The 24,129-nt window shown below is 42.3% G+C and overlaps 4 protein-coding genes across 6 annotated transcripts; 2 read left to right on the top strand and 2 right to left on the bottom strand.

Moving 5' to 3' along the window:
- Positions 1 to 1,079: 1,079 nt before the first annotated feature.
- On the top strand, positions 1,080 to 5,077 carry LOC130213246 (uncharacterized). Its single transcript, XM_056444724.1, has 11 exons — positions 1,080 to 1,094; positions 1,210 to 1,403; positions 1,492 to 1,625; positions 2,085 to 2,203; positions 2,306 to 2,448; positions 3,135 to 3,252; positions 3,362 to 3,766; positions 3,928 to 4,068; positions 4,230 to 4,279; positions 4,778 to 4,902; positions 4,995 to 5,077. Coding segments are annotated over exons 1-11 (1,446 nt in total). The 3' UTR covers positions 4,997 to 5,077.
- On the top strand, positions 5,007 to 10,691 carry LOC130213042 (stereocilin-like). 3 transcript variants are annotated; one of them, XM_056444422.1, is made up of 11 exons: positions 5,007 to 5,109; positions 5,199 to 5,340; positions 5,754 to 5,947; positions 6,032 to 6,122; positions 6,301 to 6,702; positions 7,294 to 7,443; positions 7,792 to 7,934; positions 8,245 to 8,381; positions 9,367 to 9,458; positions 9,975 to 10,128; positions 10,267 to 10,691. In XM_056444422.1, the coding sequence occupies exons 1-11, from the start codon at positions 5,072 to 5,074 to the stop codon at positions 10,347 to 10,349; spliced, it is 1,626 nt and encodes a 541-aa protein (XP_056300397.1). In that variant the 5' UTR covers positions 5,007 to 5,071; the 3' UTR covers positions 10,350 to 10,691. The 3 variants fall into 3 exon arrangements, with proteins under 3 accessions (XP_056300397.1, XP_056300396.1, XP_056300399.1); XM_056444424.1 differs by having other exon boundaries at positions 5,068 to 5,340; positions 6,301 to 6,406; positions 6,512 to 6,702; XM_056444421.1 differs by having other exon boundaries at positions 5,050 to 5,340.
- A 64-nt stretch (positions 10,692 to 10,755) lies between these two features.
- On the bottom strand, positions 10,756 to 18,916 carry znf687a (zinc finger protein 687a). Its single transcript, XM_056444420.1, has 11 exons — positions 18,813 to 18,916; positions 16,564 to 18,466; positions 15,733 to 15,988; positions 15,454 to 15,632; positions 15,174 to 15,358; positions 14,909 to 15,085; positions 14,303 to 14,465; positions 13,972 to 14,202; positions 13,741 to 13,850; positions 12,997 to 13,099; positions 10,756 to 12,900 (listed from the first exon to the last, which is right to left on the bottom strand). The coding sequence occupies exons 2-11, from the start codon at positions 18,448 to 18,450 to the stop codon at positions 12,292 to 12,294; spliced, it is 3,900 nt and encodes a 1,299-aa protein (XP_056300395.1). The 5' UTR covers positions 18,451 to 18,466; positions 18,813 to 18,916; the 3' UTR covers positions 10,756 to 12,291.
- Positions 18,917 to 19,769: 853 nt separating this feature from the next.
- LOC130212826 (26S proteasome non-ATPase regulatory subunit 4-like) lies at positions 19,770 to 24,127 on the bottom strand. The gene is made up of 10 exons (XM_056444059.1): positions 24,077 to 24,127; positions 22,965 to 23,105; positions 22,768 to 22,882; positions 22,576 to 22,662; positions 21,998 to 22,066; positions 21,670 to 21,885; positions 21,359 to 21,467; positions 21,091 to 21,228; positions 20,325 to 20,380; positions 19,770 to 20,232 (listed from the first exon to the last, which is right to left on the bottom strand). Exons 1-10 carry the CDS (start codon positions 24,100 to 24,102, stop codon positions 20,062 to 20,064), a joined length of 1,128 nt encoding a protein of 375 aa, XP_056300034.1. The 5' UTR covers positions 24,103 to 24,127; the 3' UTR covers positions 19,770 to 20,061.
- Positions 24,128 to 24,129: the final 2 nt, after the last annotated feature.

The following is a 24,129-nucleotide window of genomic DNA, read 5'->3' as shown; positions in this document are numbered from 1 at the left end:
TATTTGTTGCACATCAGAACCTTTGTGCCTTTACTTTACCTTTTAATTATTAACCCCTAATGTACTGTAATTAAGTATTGTTTACATGTATGTTCAGTGCAATAAGTTTTTCCAACAATAAACAGAGATGAAATTAAACAATGAAATATCATACCATAATGATGACCCTAATGTTATGTCTGTTTTTCATCAGATGAGGAAGTGCCAGACTAAGGGTGAGGGCTCTCTCTCTCTTGTTATAACTAGACTCATAATCTGAGACACACTAATAAATAGCAAATACTCCAGTAAAACCAACATGGAGGGGTTCTTTGTTACAGGATACCCCGCACCTGAGATGATGCAGCTGGAACCTGTCTTCAATAACAGGTAATTATGTACGTGTGTAAGTGTGTCCGATTTTATTTACGCTTGTTCAAAATTGTTAGGTGCCTTTTTTTTTTAATGCAAAAAATGTGAGTAAGATTCAATTATTGTCAAGTCGCAACGAACCAAGGTGTTCAACTCCAGCTGCTGTGGGAGATTAGAGCGGGTCATCGTCAGCAGAAGACTGTGGTGGGAAGATGTATGAATAGGAAGTGTTGAAAATGGTCTCAGGTGAATCTCACTGGATGATTAGAGGCTGAAATGAATAAGAAAATGAAAATGCAACACACATAATATTAAAAACATTTCTACTGACGAAATATCTGTTTCCACTCTCAATCCCCTCTCAGCGACTTGCCTTCGGCAGACAAAAACTCTCAACGGTCTGGAGGCCTCCTCTCTTCTTTTCTCAATGTCTTGCACTCTGCTTCTCCCAAAGAAGTCGATAAAAGGGTGCGAATACACACGCACACACACACACACACACACACACAAACGCAAGCCCTTAAACCACATTTGATTTCTTCACTTAAGGACACTGTAAATAAGTCTTGGTTATTTTCAGAGCATTCCCATTATTATCTTAATGGTTGATGGGTAATTATATTTATTAATTGTTCACCTGCAGCTGTCTTAGTTGTCTATGTTCTCTCTTTCTCTTTCAGTCAAACAAGATGTGGAATTTCAGCAATCTTCCAGCCATGCTCCAGCGGATGAGGAACTCCTCGGTCAGTACTCCAGACGTCACTATTGCCAAGAGCTCGAGAAAAGAAAACATAATCTCTTTGCTCATGCATCTTTCTGGCACTCTATTGATTCCCGCCACTTCTCTCGTTCTCTCAGGTTGCATCTGCATGCTACATGCAGGCCTTTGTGGCTCCTCTGTGCTGGGCGACTTTGACCACACAGAGTGAAAACATGACTGCAGACGAATATGACTCCCTGCTGGCGGCTGCCAAACCTGCGCTGCAGAATATGCCTTATTCTAGAATGAACCTTCCCACTGATGGAGGAAAGCGACAACACCTGCCAAAGATGTGAGTGTGTCATGAAGTAATTACTTCCTCCATTGTCTCTCAGCAGCTTTTCTTAAAATTGTAAAAAAAAATTGCTCGTTGGTTCCAGGATGAACATGCTGAAGGATGTGTATGGTGCCATGTCTCCAGACCAACGGACTCAGGTGGTGAGCTGGATAAAAGATCAGATCACAAAGAAGGACTTCAACTGTACAATGAAGCCACCATCTGACCCAAGATCAAGTAAGAAATGAGTTTCGACATTCGGAACGTCAAGTCAAACATTCTGATGTACTTCTCGTTAATTGAGAAAAACGGATTAATTCATACTTCTTTGTGAAACAGAAAAAAGATGAAGAGCACAAAGTGGAAGAGACTGAAGGGGAAACCTTCTCAACCCATTTTAAAGTAGACGTTAGAGGAAGAGGCTGCAGAGAAAAAGAAAGGGGAAGATGGGGGGATAGCAAAAGAACGAAGCAGCTGGAATAACGCGAACTGGATGTGTGTTCCTATGACACAGCATGTTTGCTTGCAAATGTATTTGTTTGGATGGAAATGGGATCCAGGGAATCATGCAAATCAAAGACAAGGTCAAGCGCTGCTGGAAGGCGACGGATCAGTGGATCACCCACATCTTACCCATCAATCCTTGTGTGGTGTCACCTTTCTGTTCATGTGGACTGTGCCTCATTTACTCTGTAGGGCTGAAGAAGAGCTGCAACCCTTTACTGGGATGGCTGAACTTGGAGGCGTTGGCCATGATGGGACCGTACGTCTCCCGGTTAGCACCAAGAGACGTGAATTCTTCTCCCAAAGAACAGGTGAGATGCTCTGCAAAGAAGGATGAAGAGCCAACGCAACCAGCAGCAAATGATAATGTGTTAATAAATATCCCTGTTGCCTTGTTTCCCTTTCTCCTCTAGCTGTGTGAATTCTTCCACTCAGGCCAGTTTGCGACTGTTATGAATATGAACTCTAAAATCAATCCAAGCCTGGCCAAGAAGTTTCTTGAACGATTTCAAGAGTGCTTCAGTGGAAATCAGACGTTTGCTGAGAATGTGGACAAGTGTGTATTCATGCACGGATATGCATTACAGTTAAAAACTACTGATACACTTAAAACATAACAACTTTGTATCAGAATCTAGTTTAATCCTTTCATATCGTATTCTCTAGATATATCCACATTTTTCTGATTTCCCCCATGTCATGTAATTTCTTGGTGAAACTGACGAGGACGGATGGAACATGTCTCCATGGTTTCCACTCACTGTTTACCCTGAATACGTGAGCTTTAGGGGGTTTCTGAGGAAGAAAGATCCCAAAATCTAAGAGAGAGATCATTATACATCCACACAATGGTACATTTGTATATGATCATTCTGAATGCAAATTAATGTGTTAATGAATTACTGAGTTTATTTCTTTCGATCAGCAAAATATACAACCACCAGGAATTTTTTTTAAAGAAGAAAGATACATGTGGCTGACCGAAAGGGTTAAGGCTGAAGCTATCTAGCTTATAAAGTGCCCTAACCTGTGATTGCTTGAAAACTTGTTCCGATGAGCCTTATATATAAAACAAAAACAAAACAAAAAAAACAGAAATTCAAGCATTTGTCCCCATAATCCGTTACTTCTTATGCTTTATCAATACAGTCAAGTCTATAGGCTACTATAATGTACTCAGCATTATGGAGATAACTGATTCAATGTTGAGGTTTGAATAATGAATACATGTTTGCCCACCAGGCTCGGCATACTGGCCTGTCATTATTCTGCTGCTCCAGACTTGCCTCCTGACGTGAGCAGGAAACTCCTCTCTGAGCTCGAGGACTGCGATGACTTCGGTAACCCCAGGATCACACAGGTACCAATCACTTGGTTCCCACTCAAACTGTTGTCCATGTCCCCCTCGTCCAGAACGAAAGTAACTTCATATGTTGTCGTTGTCTTCTTACCCTCTACTCTGACTAAAGTGGAAGAAGCGTCTCGTCAAGTCTGGGATGTCAAATACAAACAGCACTGAACCACTACGCTGGCTGGGCAAAATGGCTGCCTTGCTGTCTCCCAAACAGCTGTCTGAGATGCCTGACAAATCAGTCATGGAAATTCTCAAGGATCTGGGACCCTCCGTCCAATGGACAAAGCGCCAGCAACGCACCCTGGTCAAGAAACTGCTTTGCAATAACGCGAGCCTGCAGGACTGCTGGAGGCCTGGCTCTCTCATGCGCCCTCAGCAGCTGGTGGACCTTCAGTCAGTCGCAGGTGGTTTTCCCATCAGCATGCTCAAGAACCCCAAGAACCTGCTGGCAGATAAAGAGGGCCTGAAGAACATGTGCATGCGGATGTCAAAGGGCCAGCTGATGGCCGTGATGCAGGGGGTGAGTCAGGAGAGACAGCAGGAACTAGAAGCTCAGTTTAAATATTACCACCAACTATGGCAATAGTTGGCAATCTCACTCTCAAATAAAAAGTGATTTTATTCTTATATGTAATACTATTGATAAACACTGTAACCATCATTTTGAATGTCTCCCTGTAGCTGCTTGGACAAATGGTTCCCTCAGAGCTGGTGCAGAAGTTGTCTGGCCGTTTGCTTCGCAGACTTCCTCTAAACAAGCTGGACAAAGCTAACATCACCTCCTTGGACCAAGTGGTGGTTAAGATGTGGTCTCGGCCACAGGTAAAGTCCTCGGCCCACAGCACTGACCTATTGTATCATGCATACACATTTTCAACATATTTTGAATCATCTGGATTACAGTTGCTATTATAATGTATCTGTTAATGTAGTCAAGGAATGATGTTTGTACTAAAAATGGGTGCAATGTTTCCGACTTACAGGCGGCTTTGCTGGTAAAACAGATGTACAATAAACAGAAGCTTCATCATTGGTAAGATATACAGCAGTGAACAACCGAGCAGAAATTACAATCAATACAATACAATGACACATAAAACCCCGACAATAATAGAGTTAGATTGTTTCTGTTGTGACTGGCGGAGGCGTTAATTCAAATTGTTGGTATAGTTCAAGAACATCAAAGCAAATGAAAACTTGGTGTCAAATCTTTAGGATGTCTCTAAAACATTGACTATTAGTCACCAGATAAGCAAGTAACATTCTCAATCCTCTAAAACATCTTAGATTATCATAAATGAAACTATCATGCAAAAGTTTCACTGAGTGGAAAAAACAAACATTCGATTCATGTTGAGAAAAATTATAATTGACTTGAAATGAACACTTCTGAGTTTTAAACATATAGTGGAAGAAACCTAGATGGCATTTACCAAATTCCTTTTTAATGCAGGCATATGTGTTGTTTGTTATTTGCCTTTTCTTGTGTATTTCTGCACGCTGACGTATAAAACATTATTGGCCGAGACAGGAGGCTGCATTCGCTCCTCCAAGGAGTGACCTGTAAGATGATTGACGGTGTCGCGGACAATGAGACTCAAGACATGGCGCAGGCCATAACAGAGACTCCGCGGTGGCTCTCCAACGTGCAGGCATGTATTTACTCACAGAGACAGTACGTCCACACATTTGTAAATACATTATTTGTTGAGTATACCAATTGATAACAGATATACCTTTTCAGGCAGGATGTGCGGCCAGAAAGCTTTTTGCCACGAAGGAGAAAGAGAGAGCTGACTTTTTCCAAACCATCACTGAGGACGAGATGATGTACCTTCCCACATACTTACTTCTTCACCTGCCGTAAAGAAAGTATTTTCTCGAGCTCACTTCATCTTTAAAAAATCCATAATGAAATGTAACGGCTCTTCATGTCATGTACACTGTCCCAGGCCGGGGAAGGTGGGGGATCTGCCCGACTCGGTGTGTCCTGTCTTCCTCGACAAGATGCAAGAGGCCGACCTGAGCTCATTACCTCGTCGTTTGCCTTCTCGCCCCGCACTCACCCGGAGAGCACTGCGTTGCCTGGCCGAAGTACACACAACGATACAGACGAGTGATACATTAAAGGAAAAGCTAACATAAACTATCTCATTTAGGTTTAACACCATCAGGAGCTGTTAAAGCAGCAAAGATGCTCTTTGGCATTAATGGACCAAATCTCATGAACTCTGCCAAAATATATTTCGTCATTGGGGTTTCGATGGTGGCCGTCTAACACATTGGTATAAAATGTTTCATAGATGTTCAATTGGGATGATATATAGGGACAGCGAAGGTCGTATACATTGTTCATCAACCACTTCCTGTATGGAAACATCATTCATTATGTTTCTCTACTTATTCACTTTTTCCTTTAAACTGTCACCTGCTCCACATCTATTACTATCACATTTTTGAGGTGAGTGTGTGAACATCAATCTCAGATATTCACTTTGTATTTGCAGGGGCCAAACCTTTCTGGACTGACCGTTGAAGACGTGTCCAGTCTTGGACTGCTCTTATGTGAGCTTCAGGCTTCCCAACTGCTCCGCATGTCCTTCGATGTCCTCAAATTCAGCCTCGAGCAAATGGCTTCCTGCCAGCACATTCCTCAACGCCACAGGGCAGAGATAATTCAGTTGGTCAAGAGCACTTTTGGGTAGGACGACTAGTCCCCATGTGGATGCTTGAGTAACTGCAGTGAAAGCACCAGTCTGATGCATTTGAAAAAAATCTTTTGCAGGGATTCATCTTCTTGGTCACCTGAGATGATGGAAGCACTGGGTCCTTTCGTCCTTTTGGATGACAATTCCACATCTGCTCTGCCCAATAAGGTGTGTATCTTTGGGGACATCACATGTCATCTGAACAGTGATGCAGCTCATTTTTATCAAGTAATCACTCAAAATCAAGAGGGAGTAAAGCACTACATTCATCTGGTTGCAATAATGTGTGCATGCATTTCTCATAATGCAATTTTCTTTATTCCCCTTCCCTCTCTGTCTCTTTCAGCCCTGGATGAAGGACGTTCTCTATTCTTTGACATCGGGCCAGCAGTACACCTCCAACGCCCTGAGAAAGAAAATCTTCCATCTCACCACCTCATCAAATGCAGCCGGTAGAAATAAAGGCAGCGATATCGTGCAAGAAACTGGCGATGCATTTATCCAATGTACTTTCCTATTTCTAACCTGCATATGTGTTCCTCTCTTTTCTCTCCCAGCCACCCGGAGTGTTGATGAAGAACTCAGTGTGCAGTTGATTGAGGAACTTGGAATGAACAACGTCTACTGGACACACACACAGCTGGCTGGCATGTCAAATGAAATCTTCCTGACCACTTTAGAAACACTCGGGGCCGTCTGTGACTACGGGGACGACCAACTGGCCGAGCTCAGTAAAAAAGCCGTTGAGGTACAATGGAGGCACTGATCCTTACTCTTTGACCTAAATGTTGAATGGATCCTCCATTTGAGAAAAATCTCTCCCATATCTCAAAATGAATGTGCAACCATAAAAACTGAAAGTGCAGTTAGAACATAAAACTATGTATAACTTTAAACCTTGTGTGTAAATACAACACTAATTCCCACAATATCAAACAGATTTCACACCAGAGATGTTTAGCCAATATAGAAACCAACATTCCCTTTATTTTTAAACCAAAAGGGACGAACTGAACAGTTATTACATCTCTCTCAAGTTATTAATAGAACCAGGCACATGCAGCAACTTTGTGCAGCTCAAGTGGTGACAATTATAAATTATATAATTATATAATTATAAAATGTCAAAGAAACCAAACGTTTCAGACTACCCTCCCTTCAGCGGAAAGAAAAAAAACAGAAAACAGTCACTAAGTTAAAAAAAAGTATTTAAATGTCAAAATTATATTGAAATCCAAGTTAAAAACATTTGTATGCCCTAATATGGAGATCCAACATGTTGTGTTCATCGCAATTATTTTTGTGATTAAAAGCCTGATTCATTTGAGTGTTTCCGCAGGTCTTGGGCCCAGTGTCACAGATGACTGAGAGTGTGGTGATGCAGCTGGGATGCATAACTCGGGGCTTCTCCGATGCAGACCTGGAGGAACTCCCCTTCTCACGCGACGCTCTGGAGGATATCGAGAAATGCGGCTGGAACACGTCACAGGTGAAGAAGACAATCTGTTGTCATTCTAACATCTTCACTAGTCTGGGTGACTGTGGGTCAGTGGTCAGCAGGTCAGTTTTTCAACCAGGGGGATGGCGGTTCAATCCTCGCCTAGTCGATGTCTCCTTGAGCAAGACGCTTAACCCTGCATTGTTCCCTGTAGCTGTTCTACGGTGTATGAATTTAAAACAATCTTTATAAGTCGCTGTGGATAACAGCGTCAGTTAAACAAAATGTCATTTTCCACTGTGTAAAATGGGCTTCAAACCCTGGCGCTCTTTCCGGGAGCTTGCTGCTACTATGCGGATGACCATGATGTTCACCAATGAATACAACCTGTCTCAATAGAGGGAGGCGGTGTGGAGGGGTGTTGCTCAACATGAGAACCTGAAAGCGCAGCAGCTGGAAGCTGCAGACATGGTCGCACTGCGCCAGTTCATCTGCGGCCTAAACTCCAGCGAGTTCAGACAGCTCAACGTGGACGCCTTCAAGTTTGTGCACCTCACAGATCCATACATCCCTATCGTAACCTTAGAGCAGTGAAGAGAGAGAAAAACACATTATATTATTCAAACTTTGTAATTGTCTCGTGCAGCTTCAAGTGTTCACCGTAGTCACCCTCCTGTTTCCACTTCTGGTCTTAACGTCCTATTTATAGGCTAATGCTGGCAAATTATGGAAACTTAAGTAGTTAAATATGTCTTCACAATCAAAAGTGAGCTCTCGTTCAAGCTTTTTGTTTGAGGTCTCAGAGTATGCATTGTTTAGAGCAGAATCAAATATGTTGACTGTGTGTTACAGGGACGCTGTGGGCTCACTGAATGACTTCCATTGCTGCCCCAGGGGTGCACAGCAGCTGAAACGGCTTGCTGTGTCTGCGTTTGGAAATCCCAACACCTGGACTGAAGCACACGTGTCTGAGCTGGGCTACATCATTAGTGAGACCATCACCTCTCCTTCCCATATCTCCCCAGACGTATTATTCTGCTTTTGCCGAGCAGCTTTTAAAAACTGTACTGTGTGAGAAATCAAGGTTTAATCGCGCTGCTAACGATTGCAGAATTATAACTAGAACGGGCACTCGGTAGAGCGCATACCTTCGCATATCACAAGATTGGGCATTGAATTATGAACATTTTGCCATTAGTTGCATGCCAATTGGATAGAAATTGACCGCGCTATGGTAAAAAGAAGATGTTGACCTTTTCATTACCTTGACATTAACCTTTGACCCGATCGATCCCAAAATCGAATCAAATGGTCCAATCATCCCACCAAATTTCATGCGATTCGGTTTAATACTTTTTGAGTTATGTGAGTAACATGCATACAAATAAATAAATAAATACACGCCGATCAAAACATAACCTTCCGCATTTTCAATGCGAAGGTAATGAGTTTACAGGTAAGAGCAGGGGTGTCAAACTCATTTTTACCATGGGCCACATCAGCGTCATGGCTGCCCTCTTAAAGGGGCGGAAGCACTTTATAAACTCCTCGAACACATTGTTAAATAACTCTCTTTGCATTTGATTATTGTTTATTTGAGTGTAGAAATAGTGTACAAAAGAAAATGTCTACAATATTACAACATAAATCCATTTAATTTGAAACCTTCAAAATAAAAGCAAGGGATATTTCTTATCAATTTGCTTAAGAAAATGTGATCACATGTCTTTCAAGCCGCCAGGGGCCACATAAAATGATGTGGCGGGGCCAAATTCGGCCCGCGGGCCTTGTGTTTGACACCTGTGGGTTAGAGGGTCAAAACAAATAAACAACTCTGTATGGATTATGTGATATCAAATGAATGACACTGTATGTGATATGCAAATGTATCAATTAGAATGATATGGCAGAGGAAACTGGCCTTGGAGAGGGCCGTTCATCCCTCACACCTGACCAGCTGTTTCCTTCCCTCAGTCGGGTTGAACTCCTCGGAGTTGGCCTCTTTAGACTCGGCTGTCTTCTCATTCATCGGCGAGTGCTGCATACCGCTCATACTTCACTTTGATGTAAGTAGCTTTAACAAACCGTTGTTCTCCATCAGCTAGTTCATCTAGTTAATTTAGTAAATTTGATCAAGTACTGTACATAATATATTTCCATAATTATTATTATTGTGTATATATATATATTTGTACTTACTTCAATATTCTTAACTTGAGATACTTATTACTTTTTTTGGAATTTATTATAACATTATATATTTTACAACATACTATAATGAAATAATAAAATACTATATTATGACTATTATGTCATATCATACTCTACTACTTTTTTGAGACATTTTAAATAAAAAAATGGAATATCTAACTATGACTTTATAGAAATGACTAGAACAGACAATGCTACTTTAGGACTTTTTCATGACATACAACACTGTACATTTTGATCTTTTTAAAATTCACATTTCTATAATATTTGTTTATTTATTTAAAATGTTTAAAAAAAGGGTTGTGTTTTTCAGTAAAGAAGGACAATGGATCAAGTAATTTTAATGGGGGGGATTAATGTGATTCCTCCAGGTCCTCTCTGTTGCTCAGCTTGAAGCTCTTGGACCTGACAACGCTGCCATGGTAACCAGCGAACAGCAAGCGTCTCTGAGTGACGAGCAGCTGGCCGCTCTTGAGAGGGCGGTGATCGGGTCACCTGACCTAACACAGAGAGCTGAACTGTCAGGTGAGCACATTCATGCTTCTGCCGTAACTTCACTGTTTCTGTCAGATCCCCGTCTGCACAGTAAGAAAATGGGTTTTCATGGACTTTCATTGCTGTGAGGAAATCTTTGCATTCAGTCTTCATTTCACTCTCGTTCAGGTTCTCCATCGCTGAACGTTGAGGGGATCTCAGCTCTCGTGAAGCCCTTTCTGTTGCTCCTCATGGGGTTCCTGCTGCTGTGAGGATGGAGAGCCACCACCTCCACCTGCAAGTGCTTTAAGCTGACCACACACCCAGCCTCTTCACATTAGGTGCACTTGTGGCATGTAATCATCCTTCAAGTTTATTATTTGTAATGAAGACATGTTTCTCATAGATAAGTAGTCTGAGATCATGTGTGTGAGCGTAGGAGTGTGCCTATTCTAAACATTAAGTACACAACATATAAACACATGACCTGCCGAGCTGTGTAAGGAATCTACTATTGCTTTAAATATTCTGTCACTGGAATGAAGAGAAGTGTGCGTCTTTATTTGACACTGCAGGATGAAGTGTAAATTGAAAGTGATTAAGCTCAATAAAGAATATTTATATACATACTCAGTCTCTGTTACCATGGTATTTGAGGACAAAAACAAACAAAAAAGACAATGTGCCAGTTTTTTATTAATTTATATTCGTTTTAAACTTTTGGATAGAAATTGTCTTTTTCAATGCAGGAACAGAAAAGTGAACTAGAACACTGAAAACACACGGAAATCAAAAAGTGAGATATCTCCAGTCGATCCTGTGGCCGGAGATATTTCAGCCATGAACAATAAAAAAGTGCCACTAAATCAAAACAAATCCCTCGACATCCTCCAAGCACCCATGACCGAACGGTATTCCTACCGAACTTTCAACACACAAAGATTGAGTTTAACAGTAAGGAAAATAAAACACATTTCATGTGGTTCTAAACCGACTCCTACCGAACTAGAACACAACCCGCTGATGCTGCAACATCAGGTTTTCTCTTTCACAGTGCAAAGACTGAAGATAAATAGAGTTCAACATGTTATCATCGTACAGCAGAAGCAAAAGAAAGAGACATCACACACATCCTGATCTTTTGTTTACAGTAATTTCATAAAGCAAGATTTAGAAAAAGCCAAAATATTACATTTTACTTCCACCTCTCGCTCACAGAAGGAACAAATCAGTTAATACAGTAACATTCATACAGTTTTACACCATTAACTAAATATCGTGTACACTTCAGATTATTGCTGACCATTTCCCAAAGCAAAGTATTTGAATTGTATACCATAAGAGTCACTTTTAATTTCAGTAGAATATAAACACACATGTTATCAACACCGGTAAACATTTAAAAGGTTGGGGTCACATGATAATCAATTGTCTCGAGATATCATTGAAAGTTATTGTCAAGCTGGCAGAGACATTCTTTCACAAGATGAGGACAACATACAGTGTGTTTAACAACAGAGTCCAACATGAAGTTCCAGCAGTCGGGCAGCAAGAAAACATCCTGCGTGAAAACACACAGAGGAACTTTGATTGTTACCTATTTTAGCAAAGTACAGACGCCAATGGCTGCTTTTGAAAGTGGAAATCAATATAAAATGTTATCGTTTGTTTCTGAAAATGTAAATAAGTATTCACATTTCATAGGAACCGAGGTAACATTTGAACCAGCTGCAATTACTTTGTAAAGAATATGTAGGGACCAAACTAAACAGATACCTGTGTTGCCGTTCATACGTCTCCTCAGTGGAAAGTATTAAAATGAAAACGGACACATTCCATCGCCGAGTATCAACGTGCGATGAAACGGCCCTCATAACCGACGTCGGAACACGATTCTGTCCGGGCGCATTCTGTGAACGGGTCGCAGCCACGAGACGGACCAGGTGTTCAGACAGAAGAAGAAACTCGAGTGTGTCATCACCCCTGACCACAGAACAGAAATGCAGCATTAGAACCGGAGTGTCAAGAAAAACATTAAACTTATCCTCACCTGTAAAAATCACATTTGATTGTTTTACAAACTATTCAAATAGTAAATCAGTTACATCACCTTTATTTGGTTAAATTCTTGCAAAAGTGTGCCACGCCACACGTCGACAGTATACAAGGCACTTGCAAATATTCTGTCATCATCAACCGACAACTGTTACGTATTTAGGGAGTTTTTCCGGCGTTCCTTGCATTGATGAAAGCCATACCGTGAGTTCTGAAGTGCGTGGTCAGATCGGCTGCCTTTTCAAATTGTTTGTCACACACTCGACAGGCCAGTGTGCCCTCCTCTTCCTTCCCCTGAGCGAAGGAGGATTGAGAGGAGGGCGACGCTGGTGCAGAACTGTCCACAGAACTCTTGTCCTCATGGTTCCTGTGGGTGCCAGGGGAAGGTGCCGGGTGCAAACCGGTGGACTGCTGGTTATCAGAGGAGGCATCCCTCACTTTGTGGGTGATGAAGCGATGGCGTGACAGGGCAGAGAGGGATGTGAAGCAGGCGCCGCACTGGAGACACTGCTGGCCGCCGTTCCCGCCCTCCGTCCCTCCTCGTCGGTGCTGACCGATATGCTCCAGGAACACGGCCTGGTCCTCCGAGGTGAAGCCACAGGGGGAGCAGCGGAAACCAGACTCAGGAAGGTAGCTCGGGGCGGAGGAGGAGGAGGACCGCGACTTCTTCACTGGACTCACTCCGTCTGTGGACTCTTCATCCTGCTCCGTCGGCCCTGCTCCTCTCTCGTCCTGTTCTGAGGAACTGTCGGCCCCTTCACTGCCTGCCTGCGACCGGAGGAAATCAATGGAACTGCATTCAACAACATCTTAGTTAAAAATAGTTTCCCGTTTGTCTTCTTGAAAAAGAGAAGAGTGGCTTACTAGCGGTGTGTTCTGGCTCTCTGGTTCCGTGCCGTGTCTTTGCTGAACATGTTTCTCCAACGTCGCTCTGCTGCTGAATGTTTTCTTACCCTCACTACAGAACCTACACACACGCACACAAATTAGTGGAGGTTTGATGGCATCATTCTGGACCATCGCCCATTTCAGGAATTATTTTAAAAAATTAAATTAATTATATATGCTCCCCCCTAAAATCATAAAGACATAGTATAGTAATGAAAATATGATTTTAAATGTTCTAGTATACTATTTCATGAAAAGGCCATTGCATAATATGCCCCGATAAATACAAAAGGGTAGTTAATAAGTCATCGTATAGTATGTCATAAAAACATCGGAGAAATCTAAAGCGTCATAAAAAGGTGATGGAAGAGCATTCCATGAAATGTCATTCAAAGTCATAGTGTGCCATAAATATGTTATAGAAGTCATAGTTTAGTGCATACTAAAAAGTCAGTGTAGTATGTCCCATTTAAGTCATAAAAAGGTAATCGAGAATTCATGGTATTTATGCCAAAAAGAGTCATAAACAAGTCCGTATTTCATAAAATGTCATGTTGCAGTCTACAAAATCATATGTAGTCTGAACAAATGGAAACATAGAATGCTCTAGTTTCAATCAACAGAAATCTTCTTGAAAATAGTTTCAACTTTTGTACGAAGTGCCAGTAAATTCAACTGTTGTCATAATCAGGATAAGAAACGCAGAATAAAGATACTCACTGGCAGCGGAAGCGGTTCATTACTTTGTGTTTGTCTCTGATGTGACGTCTCATACTAGAGGTGGTGGTGAAGGAGCTCTCACACTTGTTACAAGGAAACTTCTTTAGATTCTACAGAACACAAACACAAACACATTTGGCTCCATCTGCTCATTTACAGTTGTATCGAAATACTAAATCAATATAGTCAAATGATATCTTTGACAGCCGGGGGATTGGTGGACTTCCAGACCTTGCTATGCTGTTCAGCCATGTGGGTAATGTAGTCATCCCGGTCTGTGTAGCGTGCATGGCAAGGTGCACACTTCCACCCGGAGGGGGCCTTCATCCTCTCCTTCTTCCCTTTCTCTTCATCCATCCACTCCTCTTTATCTGAGCTCTCCAACTTCACTGAGGGCTGCGACCGAGAGGAAGCAGCTGGAGGTGAAGGTACCTCTTGTTTTAACGTGGGAGTCTTATGGGTCTGAGGAACAGAAGAAGAAACAAAAACATTCATATATATATATATATTAGATCCAAACACTAACTGAACTAAATTAACCACGATTTAATCATACATGTACCTTGAAGTGATCCAGAAGGGAATTCCTCTGAGAAAACAACTTGGTGCACTCGGGGCATTTAAACACATGCACCTTCTGATTGGTTAAGTGAGTGTCGAAGTGGACGTACAGCAGGGACTTGTTTGTGAAAACTGTGTCACACATGACACATTTATATATTGACCTGTAAAAAGAATTAAAACGGTGTTAATTCATTGAGGAGAATTTTTTTTTATTTTCACAAGTAAAAGCGTGTGTGTGTGTGTGTGTGTGTGTATTGTCAGGGTTCTTACACATTTTGACCAATGGATTTCCATGACTTTAAACCAAATGTCCATGACCAAACTGAAAACTCGGTATAAACAAACATGAACAATTTCGAACATTTAGCGTATTGAGAGCGTACGCCGGCTTATATTTTGAGCGTCTTTCTTGAAAGAACATATTCATCATTTTAAACTCTGCGTAAATGAACAAGTGATAATAACACATTTCCATGACTTTTCCATAACATTTATGATTTACGTTTTTTCCATGACTTTTCCAGGCCTGGAAATGAGCATTTTAAAATTCCATGACTTTTCCAGGTTTTCCATGACCGTACGAACCCTGTATTGTAATACATACATGGTCTGTCCTTCAGTGACCGCTGGATGTTGGGAAGTGATGTGGTTCTGTATGCTGGGAGCAGATTTAAAAGCCATAGGGCAGCTGGGGCATTTGTGGAACATATCACAATGAGCCTGTTGAATGTGAGACTTCACCGAGTTAAGCCCCCCAAACACCACCAGGCAACTTGAACACCTGCGGAGAGAGATTGTTGTTACATGGCAGAAGAGGGAAGCATGGGCATATGAACAGAATTCATGTGGCTTTCACAACAACGTCACACCTGTATCCAATGCGTCGTGCAAAGTGTAAACAGGTCTCGTCGAGGTGCGTTTGAAAGAGCGGCTGCTTGGCCGTGCCCCCACACTCCGGGCAGACATGTGGCGGACTGCCTTGGTGGATGCGCTGATGAGCTGCGAAGCTGCAGCTGTTTGGCAGGAGCATTGGAGGAGAGCACTCTGTGCACGACTAGCGAACAACAGAAAAACAAAAAGGAATTAAGTTACTGTTCCCATCATTGGAAAATGAATCATTAAAAAAGTCCGAACAATAAAAGGACTCACAGAGGTTTGAGTTGGTTTGATTTCTTGGAAATGCTCAGCCACTTCTTCTTTGCTCTGAAACTGATCCTGACACTCAGAACATTTATTACTGATGTACTGCAGGGCCTGGGCTTTCTTCTTGGAGACTACTTGTTGTGCCACGGGTGCTGGGGGGGCCTGGCCTGAAGAGGATGATGATCCTGAAAAGAAACGACAAAAGAGAAGGAGAGGATACATAATCACATATGAACAACATATTTTAAAAAAGAAACGATAAGCAACAGAACTATGTTAACCAACCAGTTGCCGTGGGTTCCTGGTGGCCAATCATCTGCTCCACTGGAACAGGCTTCATGACCAGGTGTGAACACTGCATGATCAGGCCTCTCTCCTTGTGTTCTCTGGCATGCAACAGCAGGCTGCACTTGTTGTAGAAGGCCAACCGTTTGGCGCAGTGATTACAGGTCACCTCAATCCTCAGCGAGCGGCGGTCGTAGTGCCGCGCCAAGCTCTGCTTCAAGGCAAAGGCGTCGCCGCACTCCAAACAGCGGTAACCCTGCATGGAATCAGACATTCACCTCCATTGATATGAAGTCGATCTTTGTGAAACTCTGCTGTGAGCTTGTCATGGAAAATAAAGAACAATTAAGCTCCGTTCTGTGAGATTACAGCCGGCAAAGAGCATTAAGCGTTTCAATGAAACGTTTTATTCATGACTCATCACAATGCCATATCAGAGATTTATACTGCAAACATTCTCTCCACTTTTTTTAATATATAAATTAAATCAAGTTATTTTCTATCTTTGATGGTTGGGCTGCTCATCATTATCAGATTTAACGTAAATGCTACGCTCAACAGCTGATCAACCTAAATCTGTAGTGAGTTTGTGGGAGGGAACCCTGATTGCAGTTGACACATGGTGGCAGAAACTAACTGATTATTTGGATTACCACTTAAACTGCAAATTAGTATTTATTTTTGTCATCCTTTTGTTTTGCCCCTACAATGTGCCCATGGTTATTGTGAACACATTTGAAATGCGTGTTTGTTCAGACCAAGTCAAAAATCAAAAAAAGTAAACCAAACATTTCACAAATGAATAAAGCACCGGTCACAATGACGGCTTACCTGTGCAGGTAGAGGAAGACCCCACTCTGCAGGCAGCGGGGAGCTGAGATCTGGTTTGTAACTGGGCAGGAGGTTCTTGTTGTTGAGGATCTTGTTGAAAGCTTCCACCAGGTTGGTCTGAGTCTTGGATATGATCGCCCCGGTGCTGTTCACAATGGAGGCTGGTCTGCTGCTACTTTGAGGCGTGAGCAACGGTGACGGTGCGGGAAGCGTCATCCCGCTGCTCAGAGCTTTATGACCCAGGCTGCGACTGTTGATCCCACCCGGAGTGACCCTCGGTGTGGCGACGGAGATGGTGGGCAGAGCTGCGGTTTTGGTGATGCTGACAGCTGTTGGGGAAACTTTAGGCTTGGCGTCCACTGTGCTTTTGTCTTTGACCGTACTAGCACCTTCCAGCGTTGCAGCACAGGCATCCTGGAGCATCGCCGTTGCAGGCAACCGAACCTTCTGCGATAATTCCCTCTTGGATCTCGTGTTGTGACGTTCTAGTGAAGGTTTTGAACTATTCACACCCTTTGGAATAGTTTTCCCACTTTTTTTAGGGCCAGCACCACTCACAGTCTTTGCAATGCTACCTGGAGGTATCTTGATTTTTACTTTGAGGGGACGCAATTGAGATGATAATGTGTCTGCAGCGCGAGCAGACCCCGGACCCTCAGTGCCCTCGCTGAAATTCTCCCCATCTCCAGCCCCCTTTGCACTCGGCTCCTCAGCGTCACCTGGCTTGTCCTCTTCTTTCAGCTCATCTTCCATGAGCTCCTCTTCCTGACCCAAGTTATTGTGCTTTGCCGTTGCTTGGAACGAATCCGGACTTCTGCATCTCTTCGGGACGACAAGACCTGTCTCGCTGGGTGGTGGGCTCTCAGGTGAGTCCCGCTCATCGATCACATGCTCTGGGTATGTATCCTCTTGGCCTGATGCAGAGCCTGTGCTGAGGGAGGGGAGGCAGTCCTGGGGACGCTGTGGTTGAGGAGCTTTGGAGAGACAACCGAGGGTGGTAGTTGGCCCCTGCTCCTCAAGTTTGGGTTGAGGTTTTGCAGGTGCAAGAGAAGGCAGAGGACGATGAGAGACAACACAGGGATGGGATTCAGGAGACGCAAGAAGCTCGGACTGTAGTTTGGCCCTGTATTTAAATTTTGGAGGGGAGGACATTACAGATTCTGGGCTCTCCTGGATCACCAGCGGGCTTCCAAAGTCAGGTTCTGAGTCATCTTCATCCGAGTGCATAACATGTTTAAATCCAGCCTTAATACTCCCATTTTGTGATGAAGGGGGAGAGGATGGATAACTGAGGAGACAAGTGGGGTCCTTTTTAGGGGAGGCACGAGGATGCTGAGGACTGCCTGAGTGTGGGGAGGGGGTAGTTGAGGAGTTAGGACCAGCTCTAGTCGGAGACTGGAGGTAGGGCAGGGGTCTCAAACTTTTAATGACATCAGTCACGTGTTGGACCAATCCAGCCTCCGGTCCTTTAACATGTTTAACCTGAGAAGCATTCAGTGAGGACCTCAACGATGAACAAGCTTGCCATGGCTCTGCATTGGATCCCTCGAAGCCATTGGCAATATGTGGCTCCACGGGGGCATCTGCAGGCATTTTTGGACCAAACTGTGATGTGAGGTCCCCCACTGTGACAATTATATTGCTCTGTGACTTCTCCTCCTCTTCTAAGGACTCAGACCGTACGGTGTTCTTCACAATTACACTGACCACAGGGAGGTCACTGTGCGAGGCCGGAGGGAAGTGGAAGCACGAGGAAGACCCACTCTCTCCCCCTTCTTCATCCTGTTCCTCCTCCGGACTTGATTGAATGGCCTCTTTGGCATCAATGTCGGGAATGTCAAAAGCTGCCAGCAAATCATCAAAATCAGGGGTCTTCATGTCCCCCATTGCCAGCACAAGAAACCTGTCGGGGCAACACGCGAGTCAACAACGTAACGTCACGAAGCGCTGACACAGTTACACTTGTTTCTGAATGAGATGCAATATGTGACGGGTAGAATCACAAAAGGTCGAGAGTCTGGTTAAACACGTTAATAGTGGTGTTGTTATTCTGCTCCAGACGGCAGATAAACAGGTCTGAGGAAACAGAAAGTCAAACTTAGCTGACTGAGTTGCAACAAGTGGGTCCTTCTGCTAACGTTAGCCTGTCGTTAGCTTGCAACTAGCTGGCCATGCTAACGACAAACGGACAACTTTACTGACGTCACGCGAGTCGATACCACGTTCAGCTGCATCAGAGTAACACTCACCTAACGTGGTCCAAATGTAGACTGCGTGTTGTGTGGCTCCAGGTGAAGCTAGCATCAGCTCACGCTTGTATTTAAACTGAATTACCTGCTGACGGTAGTTTGCAAAGTTGGTTCCTGACTTTCTTCTCGGACGCATTAATTCCTCGTCAACAAATTGTGCGACAGCGACTTCCCAGGTGCCCCGAAGAGGTTGTTCACAACAGTAAAGGTGTCACGCGAAAACATTGGTAAACATTACTATTCAAAACACTATTTCAAAAAGCACTTTACTCATACAAGCGAAATATTCTGAACTGGTATATTTTATGTTTTAACCAGTAGAAGCTCTCCGATGTTGTACTAAAGAGGAATTACAAAATAATGTTCTCATTTGGTCGAAGAAAAAAAGAATATAAATTGTATCATTATTGATTAATGATGTATACGTTTGTGTGTCACTACAGGCTTATTTTAATTATTTATATATTATTTACTTAATAGGTTTTTACTTACAATTATATGTTGTAATCTGACTTAGTTATCAAACTAATTTAGTAAAAAGAAAAATATTTGCCTCAGATGCAGTGATTACAAGTACAAAGTAAACAAACATAGAAATCGCACTTCAGTACAGAACTTATATAAATGTTCTTATGGTTTTGGTATTATGAATTGACAACTCAAGAAATATATATGTATAGTGCTGTACTTGCTGACATGATCTCATAATATAGTAAAACTGCAAATAAAACTGTATTCATCTGTTTTTTTAAGTAACATGAAGTGATACCCTGATGAATGGACCTGTACGTGGCTGATGATACTGCTCATTCGCATTAGAATCATATTAAAACAGGTCAGTGTCTAAAGTTCATTTTATTATTAACATGTCTGTAGGTTTCTTATCTACTTCACCTGCATATATGATGCTTCAAGTTGGTGTAAAAATGTAACTGTAAATCAATTTCAAGTACCAACTTGTCTTATGTCAATTTATTGAGGAAATGTGCCTATTTTACTGAGTAGTTATATTACAAAAAATTCAGAAGGAAGCATTTCTGCTTGACACAAACAAATTATATCAGAATAGGCCTTAATACATAAAGTTAAAAAAAAGCAAATATTGTTTACAGTTTACACAGCCACAAACAAAAGATGAACAAAATGGTACCTGTATAGAAGAGGGTAATAATGTTACTGTGAATAACACATGCGGTGCAACTCTCTGGTCTTTTTTTATTCATCATATATTGAGTTCTTCTTTTGGTGTTTATTTCTTTTTCTCCTCATCTTTCTTGTTGTCGGGTTTAGAGCCTGTCTGGGAAGCCAGAGAGCCCATAGCGTTACGGATGGCCTCGTTGTTAGGGTCCACTCCAGGAAGGTTTTCCAGGACGCTCTGAAGAAACTCTGGATCCTGCATAACATCGTAGTCCTCTTCATCCTGGACAAAGAAAATTACATTGAAAACCTTTACTATCCACATTTCAATCTCGTGAAAAAGGTAAATGAGAACTAATAAAGGCGAGTGCTTACCTTAGCCTTGCTGGAGCCCATGTCAGCTCCTGTGTCCATGTCCTCAGCACCAATCTCTGCAATACAAATGGAACAGAAAGGTAGTTTGAGGAGGAATAACCGGGTTTCTGGACGTTTGTGATTTATAACCTGGATTTCTTATGTAAAAAAACTAAACAATACGTGGACATTTTGAACTGCATCCAATATGTAATTATTAGTATTGCATACGTGTGTGTTGTCTTAAGTAACGAGCAATAATCTCATGCTGCATTTAGTTTAAATAGAGTAAATATGGACCGTAAACTGTAACAAACTGCTCTTGCCAGGTGTTAAGTCATTAATCACAAGGATATGTGGGAATGTTTTCCAAGCTCCGAATTGACCCTCTAATACAATTTCTTATGCCGGGTGGAGTGGAATAATAGATTGCATCAGAGGCCAGTACAAACAAGCCAAGAAGCCATATAACAACATCTCCAGGTAATCATTATCCACAATAGCAGTTAGATATATGCACTTCTACAGTCAATCATAACTTTTGTAATAAAAAGGCAGACATACTCTACATTCTGGAGATGAACCATGGCTTATTTTAAGATTCAAAAATACAAAGAGTATAAGTAAAAAACACCCACCAACCACAACAAAACTGTCTGCTTTTTCTAACATGCTGTGAACATGATTTCATATTGTTGATGTGATGCATACTGAAGCCTAGCTTGTATTAGAGGTTATCAATTCTCTTAGACAGGGAAATTCAGAAAAGTCCAAATCCATGTTTAACCTGCTCCTTCTCCCTGCATGGACATCTGCAAAGCATAGGCAATCTGTTCATCCTCTGTCATGCGGCTGAAGTCTGGTAGAGCAGGTGTGGCTGACTCCGTATGGGGCACAGTCATCTTCAACAGGGCATCGTCAGAATCTGCAACAGAAAAAGAGAAAAAAAACAGTGTGAACTCATTTAGAATGAGAGCAATATATCCTCTACTGAAGGAAGATAGGCAAAAGTTGGCATCTATGAATGCAAATCAAGTTGTTTGACATTGTCTCACCATCTGCAATAGGAGAGGAAGCACTCGCGTCAGCAACTGAATCGACAGCGGCTCTGCGAGTTTCATCCTCCTGTCGTTGCCTCTGCTCCTCCATAGAAACTCTCAGAGCCTAGAAAGAAGAGCGAAATCAGCAAGTAGCATAATGCCACACACACACTGAACAATGTGGTCTAGAAGGTAGTGGTGTACAAACACCAATATGCATGAAAGATTTTAGAGTCAAAAGGCAAGAGAATTTGTCATTTCAATGAACTCCACAAACGATACACACCCCAGTGATCTATTGGACCCACTTTGTCCCACTCTCTTACCAAGGCAAGCTCTGGGTCTGCACTGGGATCCACTCCAAACTCAAAGTCACCGGTACCCAGGCCCAACACTGCGCCTCCCTCTCCAGCCAGGATGGGCGAGGACAGCAGGGCATCAGCCAGACTGGGGCCTGGAGGAACCGTGACCAGGTGGGAGCCTGCTCCCTCCTTACCATTCAGTGTGTTGATGAAGACCGTCAGCTTCTCTGTGTTTATCTCCTGCAGGAGTGAGAAAGAACGATGGTAAGCACGTAGCTCTAACAGCTTAGAGCTACACACACTAAAACATGAGTTCGTCGAGATGAGTGTAGAGCATTGATGGAAAAAATACCTCCTCTCCAAAGTTAATGATGTCCACATTGACCTTTTCCTTCTTTAGACGCTTTGCTATTTTGATCAGCTACAAGAAAAAAATACGTCAGTGACAGGCGCATATTTTATCAGAAGGCTGTAAAAAAAATTAAACAAAATATGCTGGAAAACAACATTTAACAACACAACTGCCCATTTCCAATAATAAAGCAATGATACATATGAAGGGGGAAAAAAATATAGTAATGAGTGTTTGATTTCTTCAAGAGATATTCATGTTTGCTGTTGAATTCATCAACTCTTTACATAATCGAGGCAGACCTTTGTTAGTTTACATGAATTACTTAGTTATTTCTTTAGATATTTAAGTGTGAATAATTGTGTTAGTATCAGTTTGTTGTATACAGGTAGCAGTGTTTAAAGTTAACTCAGTAAGAGTGTGATTAGCAGCATGCTTTTCCAAGATGTCTACCATCCAAAGACAATCTTTATTGTTTGATGTTGTTGAAAGTATCCTCCTAGGTTATCAATAACTAGATCCGTAATCCATAAACATTAATAACATGTAAAATACAATGACTTATGAACAATGCTCACTTCTTTTTCGTTGTCCTCCACTGGGCTGCCAACAAATGCAATTATGCGCATCTTGTGGTTTTTGCCCTGTCTGTGCTTCAGTGCCAACTAAAGAGAGAAACATAGAAAATGAAAACAAGAAACCGTACGAACTGAAAAAATCCTAAATTTTACGATACATATCTGGCTGTGTCATGAAAGTCCCAAACTCACATGTGCAACCCTGATGCCGATGCAGAAGCTGATGTTTCCACGAGGCTGCACAGCATGCAACTTGGACAGGATCCTGCCTGTGTCCGGAGTCAGTGTGGTCAGCACCTCACAGTTGCTGCACAGGGACACGACACTTGTGTCATTATATTAAAATACTTTAGATGTCAGTTCTCTCATTCAAACAGATTGCCTCTTACTTTGCCATGGTGACGAGGCCCACGTTGTTTTCAGGGTTGGTGCGAGTCTTTGAGTGACAAACAATAATAACTGCGTCTTGCTGAGCCTGCAGTCTGGTCGGCAGAAAGTCTCCATTGCGCATGTACTCACTGTTGTCCACACTAAGAAAAATTAAGAATAGTATTAAGAACGTAAACAATGTCAATTGCACCAATTAGACAAATACTGGTATAGCCAATGTGGATCTCTCATGGGTACTGTAACATGTAATGGCGTGGACACACACACTTAGGTTATTAATCAATTCGATGATCAGAATGATTGACGACAGCTTTTAGTGATGAGTATATTTTAGTCTTGGACTGCTGGTTTCACTTTGATTTCCTGACATTTAACAGACAAGATGATTAATGTATCAACACATTTCACGTGACCAGTATTGCTGTAGCCCCATTCAACACAATAACTTGATCTCACACCATGTAACGTCCTGAAGGTTTCTTCCCTTTTTTCCCTGTGAAAGGGCTTTTTGGGAGTTTGTCCTGATCCGATGCGAGGTCCTGGGACAGGGATGTCTATGTGTACAGACTGTAAAGCCCTCTGAGGCAAATGTGTCATTTGTGAGAATGGGCTATACAAAATAAAATAAACTGAATGGAAACCAATGAAGAGCCCCGCAGTGTGACAGAAACCTGACGGTACAACCCACTCCCACAGGAGGTCACTCATGTTGTGTTTGTGATAACTGTCTTTTGTTTGCTATCCAATGCTAACCTGAGGAACACAGTTCAACTCAATTTGAGCCGAAATCTGGATTAAACAGCCAAGTTCTCGAAAGGTAACTGAGCAGCACCACGTTGTCTCTCGCCAGTAACCATGTCGGGTGTTAAATGTCCATAACGTGACTATAAAGCTCTTTGTTAGCTCCCACTGGCTAACGTTAGCTCAGTTATGGAGTGACTAAGGGAATAGCTCGAGCATCTTAAACACCAAAGAAAACAACGTAAAGCTGGTTAAATGTTTCAGCCCAACAACGGAGAACAAGACACATTTAGTTTATCAAATAATAGCTAATTGTTACTAAAGTTACCGGTCTCCATTTGCAACTTTAAACATAATTCTCATTCCTTACCAGACCATAGTACTTTCCAGCACCATCTTGATGTCCGTGGTTTATGACGTCAT

The sequence above is a fragment of the Pseudoliparis swirei genome, chromosome 22 (assembly GCF_029220125.1).
Source record: "Pseudoliparis swirei isolate HS2019 ecotype Mariana Trench chromosome 22, NWPU_hadal_v1, whole genome shotgun sequence".
Taxonomy (NCBI): domain Eukaryota; kingdom Metazoa; phylum Chordata; class Actinopteri; order Perciformes; family Liparidae; genus Pseudoliparis; species Pseudoliparis swirei.
Note: the sequence above shows the minus strand (reverse complement) of the source record. Positions and strands in the feature narration are given on the sequence as shown.